At 41.3% G+C, this 18,787-nt stretch overlaps 1 protein-coding gene and 1 pseudogene across 2 annotated transcripts in view; both read left to right on the top strand.

Annotated features, from left to right (window-relative positions):
• METAP1 (methionyl aminopeptidase 1) overlaps positions 1–15,190 on the top strand; it is a 71,114-nt gene extending 55,924 nt beyond the window's left edge. For both annotated transcript variants that reach the window (XM_060299766.2, XM_030865623.2), the window contains exons 9-11: positions 611–754; positions 5,670–5,735; positions 9,281–15,190. In XM_060299766.2, coding sequence (XP_060155749.1) covers positions 611–754; positions 5,670–5,735; positions 9,281–9,444 — 374 coding nt within the window. In that variant the 3' untranslated portion in view covers positions 9,445–15,190. The remainder of the gene's footprint in view (positions 1–610; positions 755–5,669; positions 5,736–9,280) is intronic.
• Positions 15,191–16,742: 1,552 nt separating this feature from the next.
• On the top strand, positions 16,743–17,914 carry LOC115858068 (macrophage migration inhibitory factor pseudogene; annotated as a pseudogene).
• The last annotated feature ends 873 nt before the right edge of the window (positions 17,915–18,787 follow it).

The raw sequence follows: 18,787 nt of genomic DNA, 5'->3' as shown, positions 1-18,787 counted from the left end.
TGGGTTTTTATTTAAACAGTGGTAAAAGTCATAAAAATTAAACGGGGCTGGAAGTATACAGTGAGAAGTACCTTTCTACATCCTACTCCTAAGACCTTCTGCAGAGGCAACTATGAATAATTTGAGAACCACTTTTATGGGGATAAAGAAGCCCAGGGGAAGTAATTCTTTGAGAAATTGACCAGACTAAAACTGAGGACAAGTCAAGTTCCTTTTTGGACCTTCCTTTTTCTCCTGATGCTCTTTCCTTTCTTATCTCTTCTGCTTGCTTTAATGGAAAGCACACTGACCTTAGGGAAGCCGAGGAAGAGAAGTGTGTGTTCCATTCTCTTGTTTATTCAGAGAGCAAGCGGTGCCTCTCCCAACCCCTTACTGCTGCACACGCCCTCTTCTTCTGCAGCAAAGGAGGAAACGCAGGTGCTGCTGGCTTGGATCTCAGCTTTGCTGTTTCCTGGCAGTATAGCCTCTTTGTGCTTCGGTTTCCTCATCTTGAAAGTCTCGGAATGTAGGTGTGTAAAGCCTTCAGAAAGGTTCCTGGCATAGACAGTGATTGCTCAGTAATTATTAGTTTTTCTTTCTCTTGGTCATGAGTCTTCTCTTTTCCTTTCAGTGAAACCTGGTGTTCGATACAGAGAATTGGGAAACATTATTCAGAAGCATGCCCAAGCAAATGGATTTTCAGTTGTTCGAAGCTATTGTGGGCATGGAATCCACAAGCTTTTTCATACGGCCCCCAATGTACCCCACTATGCCAGTAAGTACTGTCCAAAGATTTGGTATTTGCGAACTATTTAGTCAACAAATATTCAAACATTTAACAGGACCTCCTATTTTGTATTTATTAAAGTAATCTATTAGCTGTTATAAACAGACCCCCCAGAGTGTAAACGCAAGGCACATAGCAGTCCACAGCATATGTGTTCGGTCACTCTGGGGGTGTGGGGTGGGACAGTTACTCTCTGACCCAGGCTCTTGTCACTTTCAACCTATAGCTTTCAAGATCACTTTGGGGGTTCCCCTCCTAGTCGTACAGATATTGGGGATGAGGGGAGAAGCATGGAGGGGTATGCTTGGGAGGTTTTAATGGGCCAGCCTGGACTTGGCATAAATCACTTACATTTACTTTTCATTGGCAGGAATTCAGTCACATGGCTACACTAACTGCAAGGGAGGTGGGGAAGTGTAATCCAGCTGAGTACTCGGGAAGACAAGGAGACTAGTAATTTTGGTGAACAGCCAGTACTCTCTGCCACATGTATTCTGATTCCTGAAATGAAATTGGTTCAGCTGGGTTTGATTTGAGTTCTCAGTACATGTCAGCTACTGTATTCTTTGTTGGTATAGAGGGGAATCGACAAAGTACCTTTTCTTGGGCTTCCGTGGTGTCGCAGTGGTTGAGAGTCCACCTGCCAATGCAGGGGACATGGGTTCATGCCCCGGTCTGGGAAGATCCCACATGCCGCGAAGCAGCTGGGCCCCGTGAGCCATGGCCACTGAGCCTGCGCGTCCAGAGCCTGTGCTCTGCGGCGGGAGAGGCCACAACAGTGAGAGGCCCGTGTACTGCCAAAAAAAAAAAAAAAAGTACCTTTTCTCAAATTGAGTGCTGTCTGATAGATTAACAAAGGAAGTTTTGGGCGATTAATGTCTTACAGAAACCTTTCCCTTGGAGAGTTAAGACATGCAGGGGTGAGTCTGTTATTTAGTGCTAGAAAGGAAAGCCGTCCACAATAAGTGACCTAAGAAGGAATTTAACAAATATGTAGGAGCCATTGCTATGTAGACACTTTCATGTACCTCCTTGTGCTTACGTTTTCCCTCATATGCACAATAGCAGGGAATGGTACCTACCCTAGAACTGTTACTAGGATTAAGTGAGATAATGCGTGTTAACTTTTAGAGTGATGATAATGATGATGGTGATGCTATACATTATCTCATTTGATCATCACAACTCTATGAATAATTTCTTAGCCCTATCTTTTTAAATTTTTTTTTTAATTTTTTTTTATTTTGCGGTGCGTGGGCCTCTCACTGTTGTGGCCTCTCCCACTGCGGAGCGCAGGCTCCGGACGCGCAGTCTCAGCGGCCATGGCTCATGGGCCCAGCCGCTCCACGGCATGTGGGATCTTCCTGGACCAGGGCACGAACCCGTGTCCCCTGCATCGCCAGGCGGACTCTCAACCACTGCACCACCACGGAAGCCCTCAGCCCTATTTTTAAAAAGCAGATTCTGCGTTTAGGGAAGTGGTGTATTTATTCAAGTCCACACAAACTAGTAAATAAACGTCAGGTGTAGGATTGGTACCTAGGTTCTGTCTGGCTTTCTAGAGTCAGTCTTTCCCGTGCTGCCTAGGAAGGACTGAAGCAGTTTGGCGCTGGGTCTTGTGGGAGAAATAAAGATTGAGATTTTGGTTTGCTGGAGAGATGAGGAAGGGCATTCCAGGCAGTGGGGAAGCATGAATAGGTGCTTCAAGTTGAGACTGAACAGAGACAAGATAAGCTTGGGCTGAGAATTATGTGTTAAGGACTAGAAATGGGCAGTGCCAGATCGAGGATAGTTGACTTCCTTTTAGGGATTTGTAGAACATTTTTTGGCAGAAGAATGGCAAGGTGAAATTGCCATTTGGGGAAGAAAAGTTAGCAGTGGTGTCTAGAATGTATTGCCGGTGTGAGTTAGCCAGGCTTGTCAGCCTGATGCACAGTTGTCGTAATCCAGATGTGAGGTAAAATCTAAGACGTCAGTAGTTGTGAAGAGAAAGGGAAATGAGTGAGAAACGTCTCAACAGGAGGAGCTAGAGAAGGCACTTAAGGCACAGCATTCGACATAAATCAATAAGCATTTATTAGCAGACCACATAGGCCTTTTTATTTCAGCTGGAATTGTGCTTGAAATAAAAGCTAGCAATAGAAAATAGGTAGCCAACTTCATTCCTACCTGGTAAGCCCTGTGATCACCTGATGTGCATTGCCTTTAACAGAATGGAAGTAGCTATTCTGATGACACTGGCGTGTGCCACACGTGTACGTGTGTGTGTTTTGTGTGTGGAACAAGAGTGTGCAAGGGAGGGAATGAAAAAAGCACCCTTACTTGCAGAGGTAACAAACTTAGGTTTAGGTATGGACTAGATAGAGACTTTTTGTCTATCTGTCTATGTCTATTAATTTTTATCGGAGTTGAGTTGATTTACATTGAGTTTCTGCTGTACAGCAAAGTGAATCAGTTATACATATACATATATCCACTCTTTTTTAGATTCTTTTCCCATATAGGCCATTACAGAGTACTGAGTAGAGTTCCCTGTGCTATTCAGTAGGCTCTGAGGAGTTATCGATTTTATATCAATACACAGTAGTATGCATATGTCATAAAGAGAGATTTTTTTTGAAGGAAATAGAATTTATGGGAGACGGAGATACAGGTCAGTGATGATGGTGTCAGCAAAATACCATACCACCCATACACAAGAGATGGCGCTTGAGTTTCATGTTAAACTCTTTAATTAGAAATAAAAATTCTGAAAAAAGAAACAAGGACCCAGGTATACTTCATTTCATCCAACTGATACGTTTTTGAAAAGTCAAGTGTTAATCGGGTTTAGATAAAACAAAATATGTGTGGTCCCTTTAGGGACGTGTTAAAGGAAGCTGCTGAGAGAGTCTCTGTACTGCAGAGGCCTTTTGAAATGTAAAGGATCCCTGCTTTGGCTTGTAACTTCATATTCCTAAGCACCCGAGCACGGAACCAGGAAATTGTTGTGTGACTTCCCTCCACCTCCTTCCGTGTAAGAGAAGTCCTTGTTAGATGAGAGTTTAGTGTGCTGCTTTGTCATTATGGTTCGGAACTAAAGGTGATACTACCCTATCTTTAGAATATATATCACGGTAATTCTGGGAGGCAGACGGTAGAGCAGGTACACACTTTTGTAAAAGCACTCAGCAGTAGTATCTGCTATAGTGTAGTCGCTAGGCGATGTATGTTTGAGCCTTTTTGAGAAGCTGAAACCATGAGTCAGGGTTAGCTGCGAGTTGTAACTTCTACAACAATGCATCAATGGCAGAAACAGGAGTGGAACTTGGCTTCTCTGTACTGCGCTGTCCAGTGTATATGAGGCACATATGTAATGTTAAAATTTCTAGTGGTCATATTGAAAAAGTAAAAAGAGACAGATGGAGTTAATTTTATATTTTATTTAATCCATTACATTAAAAATATTAGCATTTCAACATTTAATCAATGTAAAAAAATGGCGATATATTACATGCTTTTTTTTTGTCTTTGAAATCGGCGTATTTTTACATGCACATTCTGACTTGCCATGTTTTAAGTGCCGAGCTTCATGCACCCAGTTGCTGCCTTACTGGACAGCACAGCTATCAATTCCTTTATCCTTTTTTCTTTCCATGACACCACACTGACTCTCTGACATTTTCTGTTTGATATCCCCAAGGGAATATGACCAAGTCTTTGTAGTAAATTGCATGTCATTTGGAGAGAAAGTTCATGAAATTAGAAATAAAAAGTAAAGATTATTTTTGCCCCTCAGAGTTTTATAATTTAGAAACTCCTGATTTGGAATCTGTAGAATAAGTGTATTTTGGCAATACCTAAGATAGCGGAAAGCAGCGTGATAGCTATTCACAAGGAAGGGCGTGCAGGAGTGTAAACGTGCGGGTGAGGTTAGACCGTACCGAGACAGAGCAGCTTGAGCAGGGTCTGCCTCTGTCGACACATGGGTTGCCATCCGGAAGAACCGCAGCCTTACGCAGAAAACCCCTGAAAGCCGGTGCTTTCGCCACCTGGTGGTCCGGCAGCGCAAGTGCAGTCACCTGTTTACCGATGCTCTTAGCAGTTTTTGGTTTTTATTGACAGTTTGAACTTTAAACTGGTTCTCCATTTTCGTCTGAGATTGTCTAAAAAGGCCTATCCCGTTTAAAATTTTTGGCCTTCTTGGGGAGATGGCACGCCTGGGCACTGATAGTTGAGTTTCTCACAATGATCCTGAAAAATACTTTTGTATTGGTGAACTTGGACAAAAAGTCTTTGGAGGGAGAAATGGAATTTTTGTTTCCAATAGAAAGGAATAATCGTGTCAGCATTAAAGAAAAGTAGGTTAGTGTGCGGGGCTTTGTCCCCCTCCGAAGATAAGACAATTTACAAAACTTTTAAAAAATGGTGCAGTTGTTTCTCTGGGCTGTGCCCCCATCTCCACCCGCATCCACACCCCTACACGCACCCAAGAGGTAGGAGGCTTCTGGTGGAATTCGAAATGTCTTCTTCTTTAAAGCATTGTACCTCCATGAGTGTGGCGCTTTGCTGGGTTGCATGGTTGCAATTCTAACCCTGCTATAACATAAATGGGGGGCACTTTTCCTTTTATAGAAGCGATAACCACATCTGAGATCCAGCCTAGGGCATCTCTGTATTTTCCTAGAGAAGACGTAAACAAAATGAAATATGCCTAGGACAGTATCTGCCCCAGAGTAGGTTTTCAGTAAAATCCCTGTTTGTTGAATGATCTGCTTTAAGAAAGGGGAATCAGGAGAGGAGAAAGTCATTAATTTAAGAATCACTCATGGGAATATAAGTTGCGTACTTTTCCCAGGGAGCTGCTTAACAATATGCTGTAGGTTTTTTTGCTGTGTTCTGAGATTTTTTTCTTTAATTTCAGAAAATAAAGCAGTTGGAGTGATGAAGGCCGGCCACGTATTTACAATTGAGCCAATGATTTGTGAAGGTGAGAAAAAAGGGATGCTGTAACATTCTTTAATTGAATTTTTATTTACTTTTGGTTACTCATGATCAGATTAGTAGTCTGCTCTACTTTCTTTTTGCTTCATTTCCACTCCCCGTCCTATCTCTAACTTGATTCGGTATCATGTTAGAGAACTGAAAATTGTAAGGGTTGGCAAGAAAGCAATACCTTCTGCACGGTAATTTGCCTGCTGTCCGTAGATGCTGAAGTGCTTGAATCCTGGTCCCTTTTCATAAAGGTCCTGTCAAAGGGAGCATGGTAATAACTAGGCGCCTCCATCAAGCCTGTGCAGAAGTTCTTGCTTGTCTTGGTGGGGGTGAGGAGGAGGAGGAAAAAAGAAGCTAGAGCTATTTGGGTTTTTTTTTTTTGTCTTTTAAATTAATTAATTAATTTTTATTTATTTATTTTTTGGCTGCATTGGGTCTTCGTTGCGGTGAGTGGGCTTCTCGTTGTGGTGGCTTCTCTTGTTGCAGAGCACGGGCCCTAGGCGCGCGGGCTTCAGTAGTTGTGGCACGCAGCCTCAGTAGTTGTGGCTCACAGGCTCTAGAGTGCAGGCTCAGTAGTTGTGGCACACGGGCTTAGTTGCTCCGCGGCACGTGGGATCTTCCTGGACCAGGGCTCGAACCCGTGTCCCCTGCATTGGCAGGCGGATTCTTAACCACTGCGCCACCAGGGAAGTCCGAGCTATTCGTTTTACAGCAGAGTTATATAATTTAATTCTCCACAACTTATGAGGTAGGTGCTATCCCCATTATACAGGGGAGCGAACTGATTTTTGAAGAGGTTAAGTAACTTGCCCAAAGTCACTTAGCTAGTTAAGTGGCAGAATCTGTGGGACTCTAAACTCATGAGCCATTCTGCCGCTTGAGGGTCTGCACTCATATCGTCAGGTGGTGTCATACAACTGCTGTGGAAAAAGCACAGCATAGACACGCTCAGCACTGGCAGTTCTGTGTCCTCGCTGTTGGTCACTGTGACAGGCACATGGCAGTGATGGTTGGTGTCATGATTGGAGCCCCCCACTGAGGCTGTCCATAATAACTGGGGCCTCCTTCATGAGGCCTTCACCTTTGCTTTCTGCCAGTTCTTTGCTGGGATTGGGGGATGCAGAGTGGGGCAACAGTAGTAGGGCTCTTGTGTCCTGGTCCCTGTGTTAAAGGATGCGTCCCCTTGGGATCCTTCCAGTCTTTTTTATAACCTAATCTTTGGAGTGATATCCCATCACTTCTACCAGATTTTCTTCCTTAGAACTGAGTCACTAAATCCAGCCCACTAAATCCTCTCAAGGGGAGAGGAGCATTGGAGGTTGTTTTAGAGGCTACCTTCTTAACCTGGTCCTTTGTTCCCTTTTCTGTAAAATGGAAGTTACAATCTTTATCCTGCTGAATCCCCAGGGCTGTTGTAAGAATTAAGTGAGATGATTTGTATTAACACAAAGTACCTTTAAAGGGCTGTACAAATGTAAGGTATTGTTTTGTCATTCCCTGGAATAAGAATAATGATCATATGTAACCCATTGCAAGAGCATTGAGTATATTAGCAGAGAAAGGCAAGACGGTGAGAGGAAAGTGTCATTTTGGTTACATACCTATTTCCATTAACTGGCACTTAGCTGGTGAGACATGAAGTGGTATTTCCGGGAGTAAGCAAATAACACAGTGTTGAGCTGGTTCAGACAATCGTCAGATTATAACAAATATACCTCAGTGTAACTCAGCTAGGTTAAATCCCAGCTTCTTAGTGGAAGGTCTCTAATCCAAAGAAGAATTTGAATTTCCTTAGAATAGTAGTCTAATATATTTAACTTGACATTAGTAAAGGATCTGTTTTAGCAGATGACAATAAAATTAAAGATGTATTTATGTCGGGCTTCCCTGGTGGTGCAGTGGTTGAGAATCCGCCTGCCAATGCAGGGGACACGGGTTTGAGCACTGCTCTGGGAAGATCCCACATGCTGTGGAGCAACTAAGCCCACGCACCACAACTACTGAGGCCGCGCGCCGCATCTACTGAAGCCCGTGTGCTCTAGGGCCCATGCTCCGCAACAAGAGAAGCCACCGCAATGAGAAGCCTGCGCACCACAACGAAGAGTAGCCCCCGCTCGCCGCAACTAGAGAAAGCCCGCGCACAGCGACGAAGACCCAACGCAGCCCCAAAATAAATAAATTAAAAAAAAAATTATAAAAAACCCCCAGTGTATTATGTCTTAAATCCGTTTGTGAAAAGATCATTCGTTACATTGAGAAATATCTGTTTACTCATCTTTAGATGGTTGACAAAGCATGAGTTAACTTTCTTTAAGCTACCTCATATTTTCTTTTTAGACTGGGGTTTAATATTGCAAAAGTAGGTTACTTCACTGCAGACTTTGTACTCTGGGATGTGTCTGAGGCAGTAAGACCTAATCTTTGGTAAAGATTACTCAAAATGGGAATTCCCTGGCGGTCCCGTGGTTAGGACTCGGCGCTTTCACTGCCGTGGGCCTGGGTTCCATCCCTGGTCAGGGAACTAAGGTCCTACAAGCTGCGAAGTGTGGGCCCCCCACCCCCAAGGCAAAAAAGATTACTCAGAATGAAGAATATTGATTTTTTTTTTTTACATCTAATTTGGAGATAAGAAAGTCTCTGTAAACACATTTTTATAGTAGTATCTGGAATTGCAGAACTTTGTCATTCCACTGTTGCCTCTCCTCCCCTGCCCTACTCCGCCTCCCATTCTCTCTTTCCTGTGTTGTCTCCCAGCTCTTTTCATTGTCCCTTCGTTTCCTTTCTAACCCTCTCTCTAACCCATTCTCCCTCATCATATTTTTTTTTTTTTTGGCCGCACTGCACAGCTTGCAGGATCTCAGTTCCTCGACCAGGGATTGAACCTGGGCCACAGCAGTGAAAGCCTGGAATCCTAACCACCAGGGAACTCCCAATAATTTAAAAATTTTCTCACCAGTCTCTCTTTTTCTCTGCCCTCTTTCTGGTTACAGGGGTGTGGCCTATAAAAATTTCAGCGTATAATCTGTTCTCACCATCTTTGTGCCTGCCATTTAAAAATTATATCAGGAATTAAATGCTATAATAAAAGTATAAGAAGTTACTCTATTTCCTTCACAATATACATCGGCTATAGTTCAGTCAGATTCCAAAGTTATACCAGGAGAGAGCTAAATTCATTAATTCAGTTTCTTACTTGTAGTTCTGTGATGAGTGGTTATCAGTTACGTTTCTGAAAATGAAACCGAGTGCCTTTGTTTTGGAAATACCAACTTGATTTAATATTTGGGAAGTATACAAAATGTGAAGTTTTAAAATTTAAACACTGTTATTACTTTGTTGGACTAAAGACCAAAATGAAATAGAAAAGGCTTTTTAGCTTAAACAGTTGAAGTGTAAATAGGAATCTTAATAGTGAATTTTAAAATTAGTTTTCTGAGATATCCAAGGATATAGGAGTACAGGCCAGTACACTTGCCTAGAGAGTTTATTAAGAAAACAAGCTGAGTGATAGAATTAAGAACTGGTGTTTGTTTGTTTAAGGCGGATGGCAGGATGAAACCTGGCCGGATGGCTGGACAGCAGTGACGAGAGATGGGAAACGGTCTGCCCAGTTCGAGCACACCCTGCTGGTCACGGACACTGGCTGCGAAATCCTAACCCGGCGACTCGATAGCGCACGGCCTCACTTCATGTCCCAATTTTAATTTCTCCCGAGATGGCACATCTCAGTGATACCTTCTGGCTGTACTCGGCGTTTTATTGAGAGTACAGGATGGAAGAGGACATTTTTTATAACTTGTTTTGTTTCGACTATAGATAAGGAAGGACTACAGCATTTGATGTGTGTCCTCAAGAACTTGTCTTAGGTCTGAAAAAGCCAAGAAGAATAAAGGAAGCTTTCTCAACTCCTTTCAATGCTCCCCTCTCCCCACACAAAAAAATCTCTGCGCCCCTGTTTTCTCATTTGCCCTTTGAGCACTTTTACTTAAACCTGCTTCTAGTTGCTTTTATCACTGCCACAACCGGGCCTTCAGAGCCACCTGCTTTCCAGGTGAATGTTGGAGGTGAGAATCCCTGAAACTTTAGCAACATATTTTGCTCCCGATTTTTTTTTTAATTATATATGTATGGAAATATATACGTATACATTTTAAATTCCATATATGTAATTACCAAACACTATGTGACCTGGGGTTTGTGTTGATTCTGACAGGGTTCTATGCTGTCGTAAATGGACCCGTCATTTGCAGTGATTTAATTCCCAGCTGGGAATTAGCCTCCCTCCTCCCCTGCTAATTTACCCTCGTAATTGTGTGTAAGGAAGCACTCGGTCAGTGAGACTTTCCAGTGTGGACTCTGTGTGCGTGAATGGCTATGGCAAAATTCACTTTGGAAAAAGATGATCAGGTTTTAAAAAATCTAGTTTATGGCAAAAATAGCCACGCTCCAAGCGGAAGCTGGCTGTTGCAGAGAATGGGATTTTTGTAATACGTTGCTATTTCAGACCTCTGTTTGTTTATAATGGTAGGAAAAACGCTCCCTTCTCTCTTATTTCAAAGGCATACCTTGGAGATATTCAGAGAAGGGTGGAGGCTGCACTGTGGGGGTTGATGGGGAAAGACAGTTCTGAAATCTCTCCAGCAGTGAGCAGAGTCTGGAAATGCTAATGTTTAATAAACCTGGTGGGGATGAGAAAGGAACTTCTTTGAAATTGGACTGTTGCCTTGCAGGGATGCAGCTGTCCTTGGTGTGCTACCACAATTCTCCTTTACATAGTTGGGAACCTCATTAGAAATGACCTCAGCTGCCCAACATCTGTGTTCCTTTCAGTAGTTCAGTCCAAATGGGAGTGCATCCAGTGAAGACATATCAGATCAAGGTCATTGTCATTAGAGAGTACTTGATTACTAGGTATCTGGTAAGTTTATTCTAAGATAATTCGATACCACTGACATGTTACATTTGTATGAGAACATCTTTCCCAGAGTGCCTCAGACCTTTATTGCTTTAAAGGAATTATAATGTTTTCATTACTTTTATTATTTTAATGATTTAGTAAAGTGGCTGAATCTGGTATGTGTGTGAAGTTTTTTATCAAACTGTAATATTTGTGAATGGAATGCCTTGCAATATGAATGTTAATATAATGTGTAAAGGGAGATTAAAAAGTTTGAATGACTATCCCACCATGTAGTTGTTAACTTTGCTGTATTTGTTGGGGATTTCAGAAGGAAGTGGTGGGAATGGGGAGGCTAATTTCATAATCTAAAATAAAATTTGAGTAAAAATACTTTTTTAAGTTGAATGTCTATATACAAATTCCAGTACTGTGTTTAGTTCAGCAGTCTACCAGCAGTATTTGAAATGCAACCATATTTCTGAGATAGTTTAAGGTGGCGATTGCTGCATATGTAAGGCAGCATCTTATGTACTGATAGTGGAATTAACAGTGTGGGCTTACTCAGTGTCTACTATTAGAAAATAAGCTCAAAGAAAAAAGTCTTGGTGGGTAGTTTTTTTTTGTTGCTGTTAAAAGATAAACACCACACTGGTGATGGTGCTTTTCTCGGTTTGGGAGATTTTAAAACAATATGTCCTCTAGTCTAATTGTATATGTCTGATTACAAATGTTTGTTTAGTAGGTTTAGATGAGAAAACATCTAGGGTAGTTTCATCATTCTGCCAACTTCTCAAAAATGTCAGTGTGTTAACTTTTTATTTTTTGTATTAACTTTAAAATAATCCTTTTTTTCCCCTGACAGTCCTTCATCCCCCTTGGAATTATAATTTAGAAGGGAAAGGTGTTTGCCTTTTATTTTCATTTTATGTCTTTTGCTGGTAAAATGTGTAAAGGTACATTAGAACCCGTTCACCAACACCTTTATATTACTTGCCATCCACATGTCTAAATTAACAGGAAGAGGGTGTTTAGGAATTTGCCATCTTAGCTTGATTCCTCAGTTTGTCCTGTCACCACTTCTGGCTCTTCATTGAGTTTGGTTAAATTTGAGAGTGGGATGCTCCAGTTTGCTAAAGCCCCCAAATGCACCCTCCTGGTATCTGTAAGCTATTTCTGTCCTACCCCCTCCCCCGTTTTTTCGTTTTTTTACTTCCAAGTTTTAATTTTGAAAATTTCAAATTTACAGAAAAGTTGATGGTACAGTGAAATAACCACATATCCTTTCCCTGTATTCAGCAATTGTTATTGCGTCACATCTCTCTATATAAAAAGCATTTTTCTTTTGAGAGAAATGGCATTGTCGTACTTCACCTGCTACTGTTGCAGTGTGTCTCTCTTAAAACATAAGAACATTTCCTACACAATCATAATACTCCTGTCACACCCAAGGAATTGATTATTCATAGTTATCTAATGTATAGTACACATTCAAACCTGAGGCTCAGTTTCCCCCCAAGTGTACTTTAAAGCGTTTGTCTTGTTTAAAATGCAGAATCCAAACCCATGGCATTTGGTTGTCATCTGTAGGTTTTTTTAAACTCTAGAACAATCCTTCCACCTTTTTTTATCTTTTATGAAACTGACTTGAAAAAGCAGGCCAGTTAGCTTGTAGAATTCTGTACTTCCCTGATTGTTCCTCATGAGTAGGTTCAGGATAAATGTTTTGGCAGAAGACTCCATAGATGGCATGTGGTGTGTCCCATTCATCGCATCACATCACATCACATCACATCACATCACAAGGCACATACTGTCATTGTCACATTATTGCCAATATATGTTTGCTCACTAGGTTTCTTTTAGATTTTCTATTTTAAGATCCCTTTCTTAAGCAAATAATTTGGGAGGAGATACTTGGAGACCATTTGGATATCCTGTTCACTTAATGATTTTAGCATTCATTAATAATCCTTGCCGGAATCCATTATTTTGTTACATTGGTGGCTGCAAATAGGGACTTTCTAAATCTAGCATTCTGTCTGCATTTATTGGCTGGCATTCTTTTACTAAAGAAGCACTTTTTTGAGTATCAGTGTGGGCTCGTTGTTTTTAAAAATTCAATTAGTTACTCTAAATGGTCTGTATTTGGCCAGTGGAAGCACCTTTAAGCTTATTTATGGGTCATTTTGATCTGTGTCTGTTAGTCTTTGAGCACATTCTTGCTTTTTGCCGTATCAAGATGTTCTAGATTTATCATACACTTTTCCTGCCCCAGCCTGGGAATTGGCTTCTTCTCCAAGGAGCCCTAGTTTCTTTTCATGGGGAATGGTATTTGGAAATCAAGATCTGGGTGCTGCTGGGGTGTCATTGCTCCTAGGGCCGTTCAGGGAACAGAGCCAGCAAATGCATTTTTTATAAATCATGAATTCATTCTGATACTCTGATTTCAAATTTAACACTAATCTTCCTCACCCTTCCCTGTTCCATATTTGTATCTTCCTTCTCCCATGGTGAGAACTTTGGTTCTGAACAACATTAATATTAACTTATTTGCTTGATTCTACATGACATGTAAAATTATTTTAGAATTACTATACCAAAATCACTACCAAAATTTAAGTGTAAAAGTTGTGATTGTTCTTATTCTTGGAACATATTTCACTAAGGGGGTACAGAGTATTGGGTTAAAAGCTATTTGAAGTAATTAATTTTGATCCTGCAGTATTCTAAATTTCATAAACCATGAAGTTACTTTTCAACAGTAAATGCAGTGAATCTTGGGGGCAAAGCATGCTATACAGGTGGGGAAGATTTTTTAGCAGTCTGGGAGTTAGAAATACTGGAATCAATTGAGATAATGTGATATGATTCTGTCTACATTTGATGGTGTGTGGCTTCTACCAAGTTCTCTAGCTACCAGAGGAGCAAATTATACCACTTGTAATGTGGATGTATAGCCTATTTTCAGTATAGAGTAGGAAAAAACATCTGGACATTGTTTTAGGAACAGATTGTTTCACAACATAGGCTGCATTATGCTGATATTCTAAAAGTTATTAATGTGTTTTGCTTCATTTAAAAAATGAACATCGAAAGAAAGGCAGCACAGGTTCCATGCATCGAAATTCTGTGGTCCCACTGTGTTTGAACTCACAAGCAGCCTTTGGTGGCAGCCTCCTTCCTTACCTCTTTTTCCTTTTGCTGCTAAGTATGAAAAAGAAAAACAGTGGTTTGCATTTGGTTATTTTGCAAAAAAAAGCCAGGAGTCAGGTGGCCTTGGCTACCTGTTACCTGCTGCTTTTCATTTTGGGGACTGTGGTGAGGAACAACAGAACTGTCTGTGTATGGTAATTCTGTGATTACATTCAAACGTGTCAACACTGGTTTATCTCACTAAAATGTGCCCCAAAGTCAATATGCGGAGCACTCAAGAAGGGCTTCCTGGAAAGATTTTCACTTACCACTGATGTTTGTTGGAGTTCAAAGTATTTTAATAATTTTTCTTGTGAATGTCCAGCCTTTTTACTATTGCGAAGCTTTGAGTAGAATAATTGCTTCCATCTCCTGGGTGCTTGGCCCTTTTACTATTACTCCAGCCTCTTCATTCAACTCCCAACAACAAACACATGCCAAACTCTCAGGCACATTTGCACTGTGGTGTCATGAGACGATCACGAGATCAACAATCAGGACACTAGGGCTCTGAGTTCTCTGATTTTTGCGATACGCGGGCCTCTCACTGTTGTGGCCTCTCCCGTTGCGGAGCACAGGCTCCGGACACGCAGGCTCAGCGGCCATGGCTCACGGACCCAGCCGCCCCGCGGCACGTGGGATCTTCCCAGACCGGGGCACGAACCCGTGTCCCCTGCATCGGCAGGCGGACTCCCAACCACTGCGCCACCAGGGAAGCCCAGTTCTCTGATTTTTTTAAACTAGCTGAATGGCTTGGACAAATCACCGTATTTCTCTATGGAGGTATCCTATTTGTGTAATGACGCCACAACTTAGCAACTGTTTTATTCTATATATAATGTGACTATAAAGCGAATTTGCTTTATTTCAGTACTTGGGTCAGACATCAACAGAAAATTCAGAATAGAATTTTTCAAACTTTACCAGTAAATCTGAGCCCTGGGTGATTCTGAGAAAACAAAATAGCCAACGATAAGAACATTTAATATTAAGATGTAGATTTAAGAAAGAGAACAACAGGTATTTTAAAGCAAATTTCCACTGTTTTATCTTGTTTAACATATCTAGATATTTTTGGTAGTCAGGAATATTTCAGTCCACGTCTAAACTCTGGGTAGTTCAGTGGTGGATTAGCGCCCCTTTCCTGAAGGGAGCATGTACATATTACCTCTCAATGAATTCTGTTACGATGTCCAGTTTGATAAAAATCAATCTGCTTAAAAGCCCATCCCACTTGCTCTGTTCCTATAAAGTTCCACCAAAAGAAGTTTGTATAATGCAGGACTTTGTACGTACCGGTTCACTGTGCTGGTTTACTTCCTAGTTGTTTCTTTAAAGATATGATTTCCTTGGTATAGTTCTATGTACTTATTATCTAAGTAACTGTTTAAATATACTTAATGTTTTCCAAATGTGTTTTCTGTCTGTTTTTTCTGCAGGGTATTTGCTGACAGAGAATCTGATCTTGCATGTTAATTGAAACAAAATTGGCTGAGTGCAAAGTTGGTTTTTTCCTGGGTCACAAAGTATCTCTAGGCCCAAAGAACTGTCAGTTACTTTAGGACTTTGATCATCAACCTACTTGGGAGATTGGTAGCCATGCAGAAAATGTTCTGAAGCATCTGTGCATGTAAAAATATGTTCCCTGTTTCCCAGATCAACAAAACATTTTGAGAATCATGAGCTACATTTAATTTTGCTTTGAAATGGGATAAATGGAAGTAGCATTGTGTTTATCTTTTGGAGCTGTATTTGTTTAAGCTGTACACACATTAACTGGCTCCACTGTAACAAAGTTTGGAAATAATGCAGTTTTTTCCCTCATCTCAATAACCTCATCATTCCATAGGTTCTACCTTATGTTAGTTCTCTGTGCATGTCGTAAAGAACTCATTCCAAGTCAGACATGGAATTCCAAGTCAGCCTGTATATGGACTATCTTTCTACAGTGAACATCACTAGGTGGGTTAAATAGAAAGCAGAATAGCCCGACATGCGGAAAATGGAAAAGCAGGAAAGATTTGAAAAATGCCAAGTATACCAGCATTTTCAATGAAAAACAAAAAGCTGTTAAAAGATACATCCTAATATTGTAAAATTTTGGATCCTTAAAATTTTTTTTACCAACTTTCATGAAATATACAGCAGAGGTTAGTGACTTGTGTTAAAATTATATACCTTTTATCCAAGAAAGCAGTTTAAACATAACTTCAAAAAATTCCCGACAATACTTCTAAGGTGGTAGAGTCCTCATTTTGGACAACCAGGATAGATTTGCTGACATGCACATAGTGAATGTTTTCTAGCCCTATGTTGTGTATGTTCTTCCAAAAAATATTTGGTTCCGCAATATACATAACCACCTAGATGCCATCCAAGAGGATGTATTAAAAGTATCTTAACAAGAAATACTTTATACCTATAGTTCCATGTTCCAAGAATCTTTATATTAAAGAGCTTGTAAAATTGATTCTAAATACTGGTTCTTTGAAAGAGACAATTGTACTTTCAGCCAGGAAACGCTCGTACTTGTTAAACTGAATTAGCTGGCTTGAGACTATGTACATGACTGTGACAGAAAAGTAAACTCCCTAATTGGCCAGCTACAAGAATTGGAGTTACATTATTTTACTATCTTAAAATTATTCTCTCATTATTGGAGAACATAATGTTTGCCATTCTCATTCAAGTATAACTCATGTATGAGAAGAAAAAGGCGAAAAAAAAACCCCCAAAATTATTAGTTCTCCTCCATTATTACCCTATATACCCATTCCGTTACTGCAGTCGCTTAAGGCAATAATATACTTCGTTCCTGGAAGGCTGAGCTAAAACAAATCAGATTAAAGCACACTTCCTACAGCTAGGGTAGAAGCTATTTTTATTCTGTTCTTCCAGTTCACCCAGAACAATAGGTTGGAGCCATCTGGGCCCCGACTGGGTCTCCAGCCCTCTAGGTAAAATGAGAGAAGCTAGGTCATACTGCCTAGTCCTTCAAATGCACCAGAGATCCAAAAAAGAAGTCCTGACCATAACTGCCACTTTTCTAGTTTTCAGTCAACTAAATATTGCTCTCTCAGAAACACAAACTTTGGGAGTAATTAAGCTACATCAGTCAAAAGAATTAAAACAAGAAAAAGCACATGGTTTCAATCAAACCAAAAGATATGTATGTGCATGGCATATCTGATGTCCTGATACAAAAACAGTCTAAACTATGCTATGATGTAGAAAGAAGAAAAAGGCACATAATAGGCGGGGCGCCGTTCACACGAGAGTCGGTTGGTTCCTGTATCCCTGTCCCCGCCTTCCCTCGCCGTCATGTCGATATTCCTGGTGAACACCAACGTGCCCCGCGCCTCTGTGCCGGACGGGCTCCTCTCTGATCTCACCCAGCAGCTGGCGCAGGAAGGCCACGGGCAAGCCGGCGCTGTACATCGCGGTGCACGTGGTCCCGGACCAGCTCCTGGCTTTCGGGGGCTCCAGCGAGCCGTGCGCCCTCTGCAGCCTGCACAGCATCGGCAAGATCGGCGGCGCGCAGAACCGTTCCGACAGCAAGCTGCTGTGACGCCTGCGCGTCAGCCCGGGCAGGATCTACATCAACTACTACGACATGAACGCGGCCAACGTGGGCTGGAACGGCTCCACCTTCATCTGCACGTCGCGCTCCGGAGTCCCCTGCCCCAGGCCCGCAGCCCGCACGCGGTTTTCTGCCCGCCCCGCCCCCAGCGACCCCACCTCCCGGGACGGAGAAATAAACGGTACGGAGACGGGGGGGGGGGGGGGGGGGGGGGGGGGGGGGGGCACAGAATAGTGTTAATAGTATTCCTTCGTGTTAAAGTATATGTACAAATGCTATTATATTCATAGAAACTTCTGGGAAGCTACATAAACTGAATAGTGGTCACCTATTTTTTGGGGGGAGAGGGAAGTGTAGCTTTTCTTATGCAATTTTCTCTACTATTTGAATGTTCTAACTCTTGGATGTATTGCCTTCATGTATTTATTTTTGTGTTAATGGATCACCTGGATGGTAAGACTATGCCTCATTCTCGTTTGCTTCTTTATTCTGCTCAGGGTAAAGAAACCTAAATGTTACTTAACAGCACCAGGAAAAGACTGATAGATTTGACTATACTAAAATAAAAATTAAGAAATATAAATATATTAATATAAAACTTACAAAGGATTGGCATCTAGAATAAAGAACCCCTAAAAATTACTCAGGAAAAGAGAAGTAATCCAACAGAAAAATGGGCAAAGGATGTGAACAGATGCCTCACAAAAAAGGAAATACAAATGGCCAAAAGAATGAAAGACTTGGGACCTCCCTCGCGGTCCAGTGGTTAAGACTCTGCACTCCCAATGCAGGGGGCTCAGGTTCCACCCCTGGTCAGGGAACTAAGATCCCACCATGCTGTGTGCCACGGCCAAAAAAAAAAAAAAAAAAAGACTTTAGTCATTAAGGGAAAGGCAAATTAAAGTCATTTCACACCCATCTGATTTGCAAAAATGTCCAACCACATTTAAGAGCAATTTGACAATTTCTAGTAAGGTTTAAAATGTGTTTATTCTATGGTACACATCCTTCATAACTAACGCACTGAGCACAATGTACAAGGATGTTCCACCAGTGTTGTTAGCAATACAGAAACAATTTGGTCAACAACTATATGCTATCAACTGGAGACAGATAAATTATGGTAGTTCATATAATTGACTACTGCACAGTACTAAAATTAATGAATGGGAGCATCACCTACAACAGGGATTAATCACAAAATAATGAGTGAAAAATGAAAGCTGCAGAATGAGACAGTATCATGTTTAAAACATGTATGACAATACTGAAGACTAAAGGGTTTATGGATATGTGTAGTCAAAGTATGGCAGTATGCATGGGAGTGATAAACACCCAATTCTGGATGTCGACTATACCGCAGAAGAGGAAAGGC

Source organism: Globicephala melas, chromosome 5 (assembly GCF_963455315.2).
Source record: "Globicephala melas chromosome 5, mGloMel1.2, whole genome shotgun sequence".
NCBI lineage: Eukaryota > Metazoa > Chordata > Mammalia > Artiodactyla > Delphinidae > Globicephala > Globicephala melas.
This window is presented reverse-complemented; position numbering and strand designations above follow the sequence as displayed.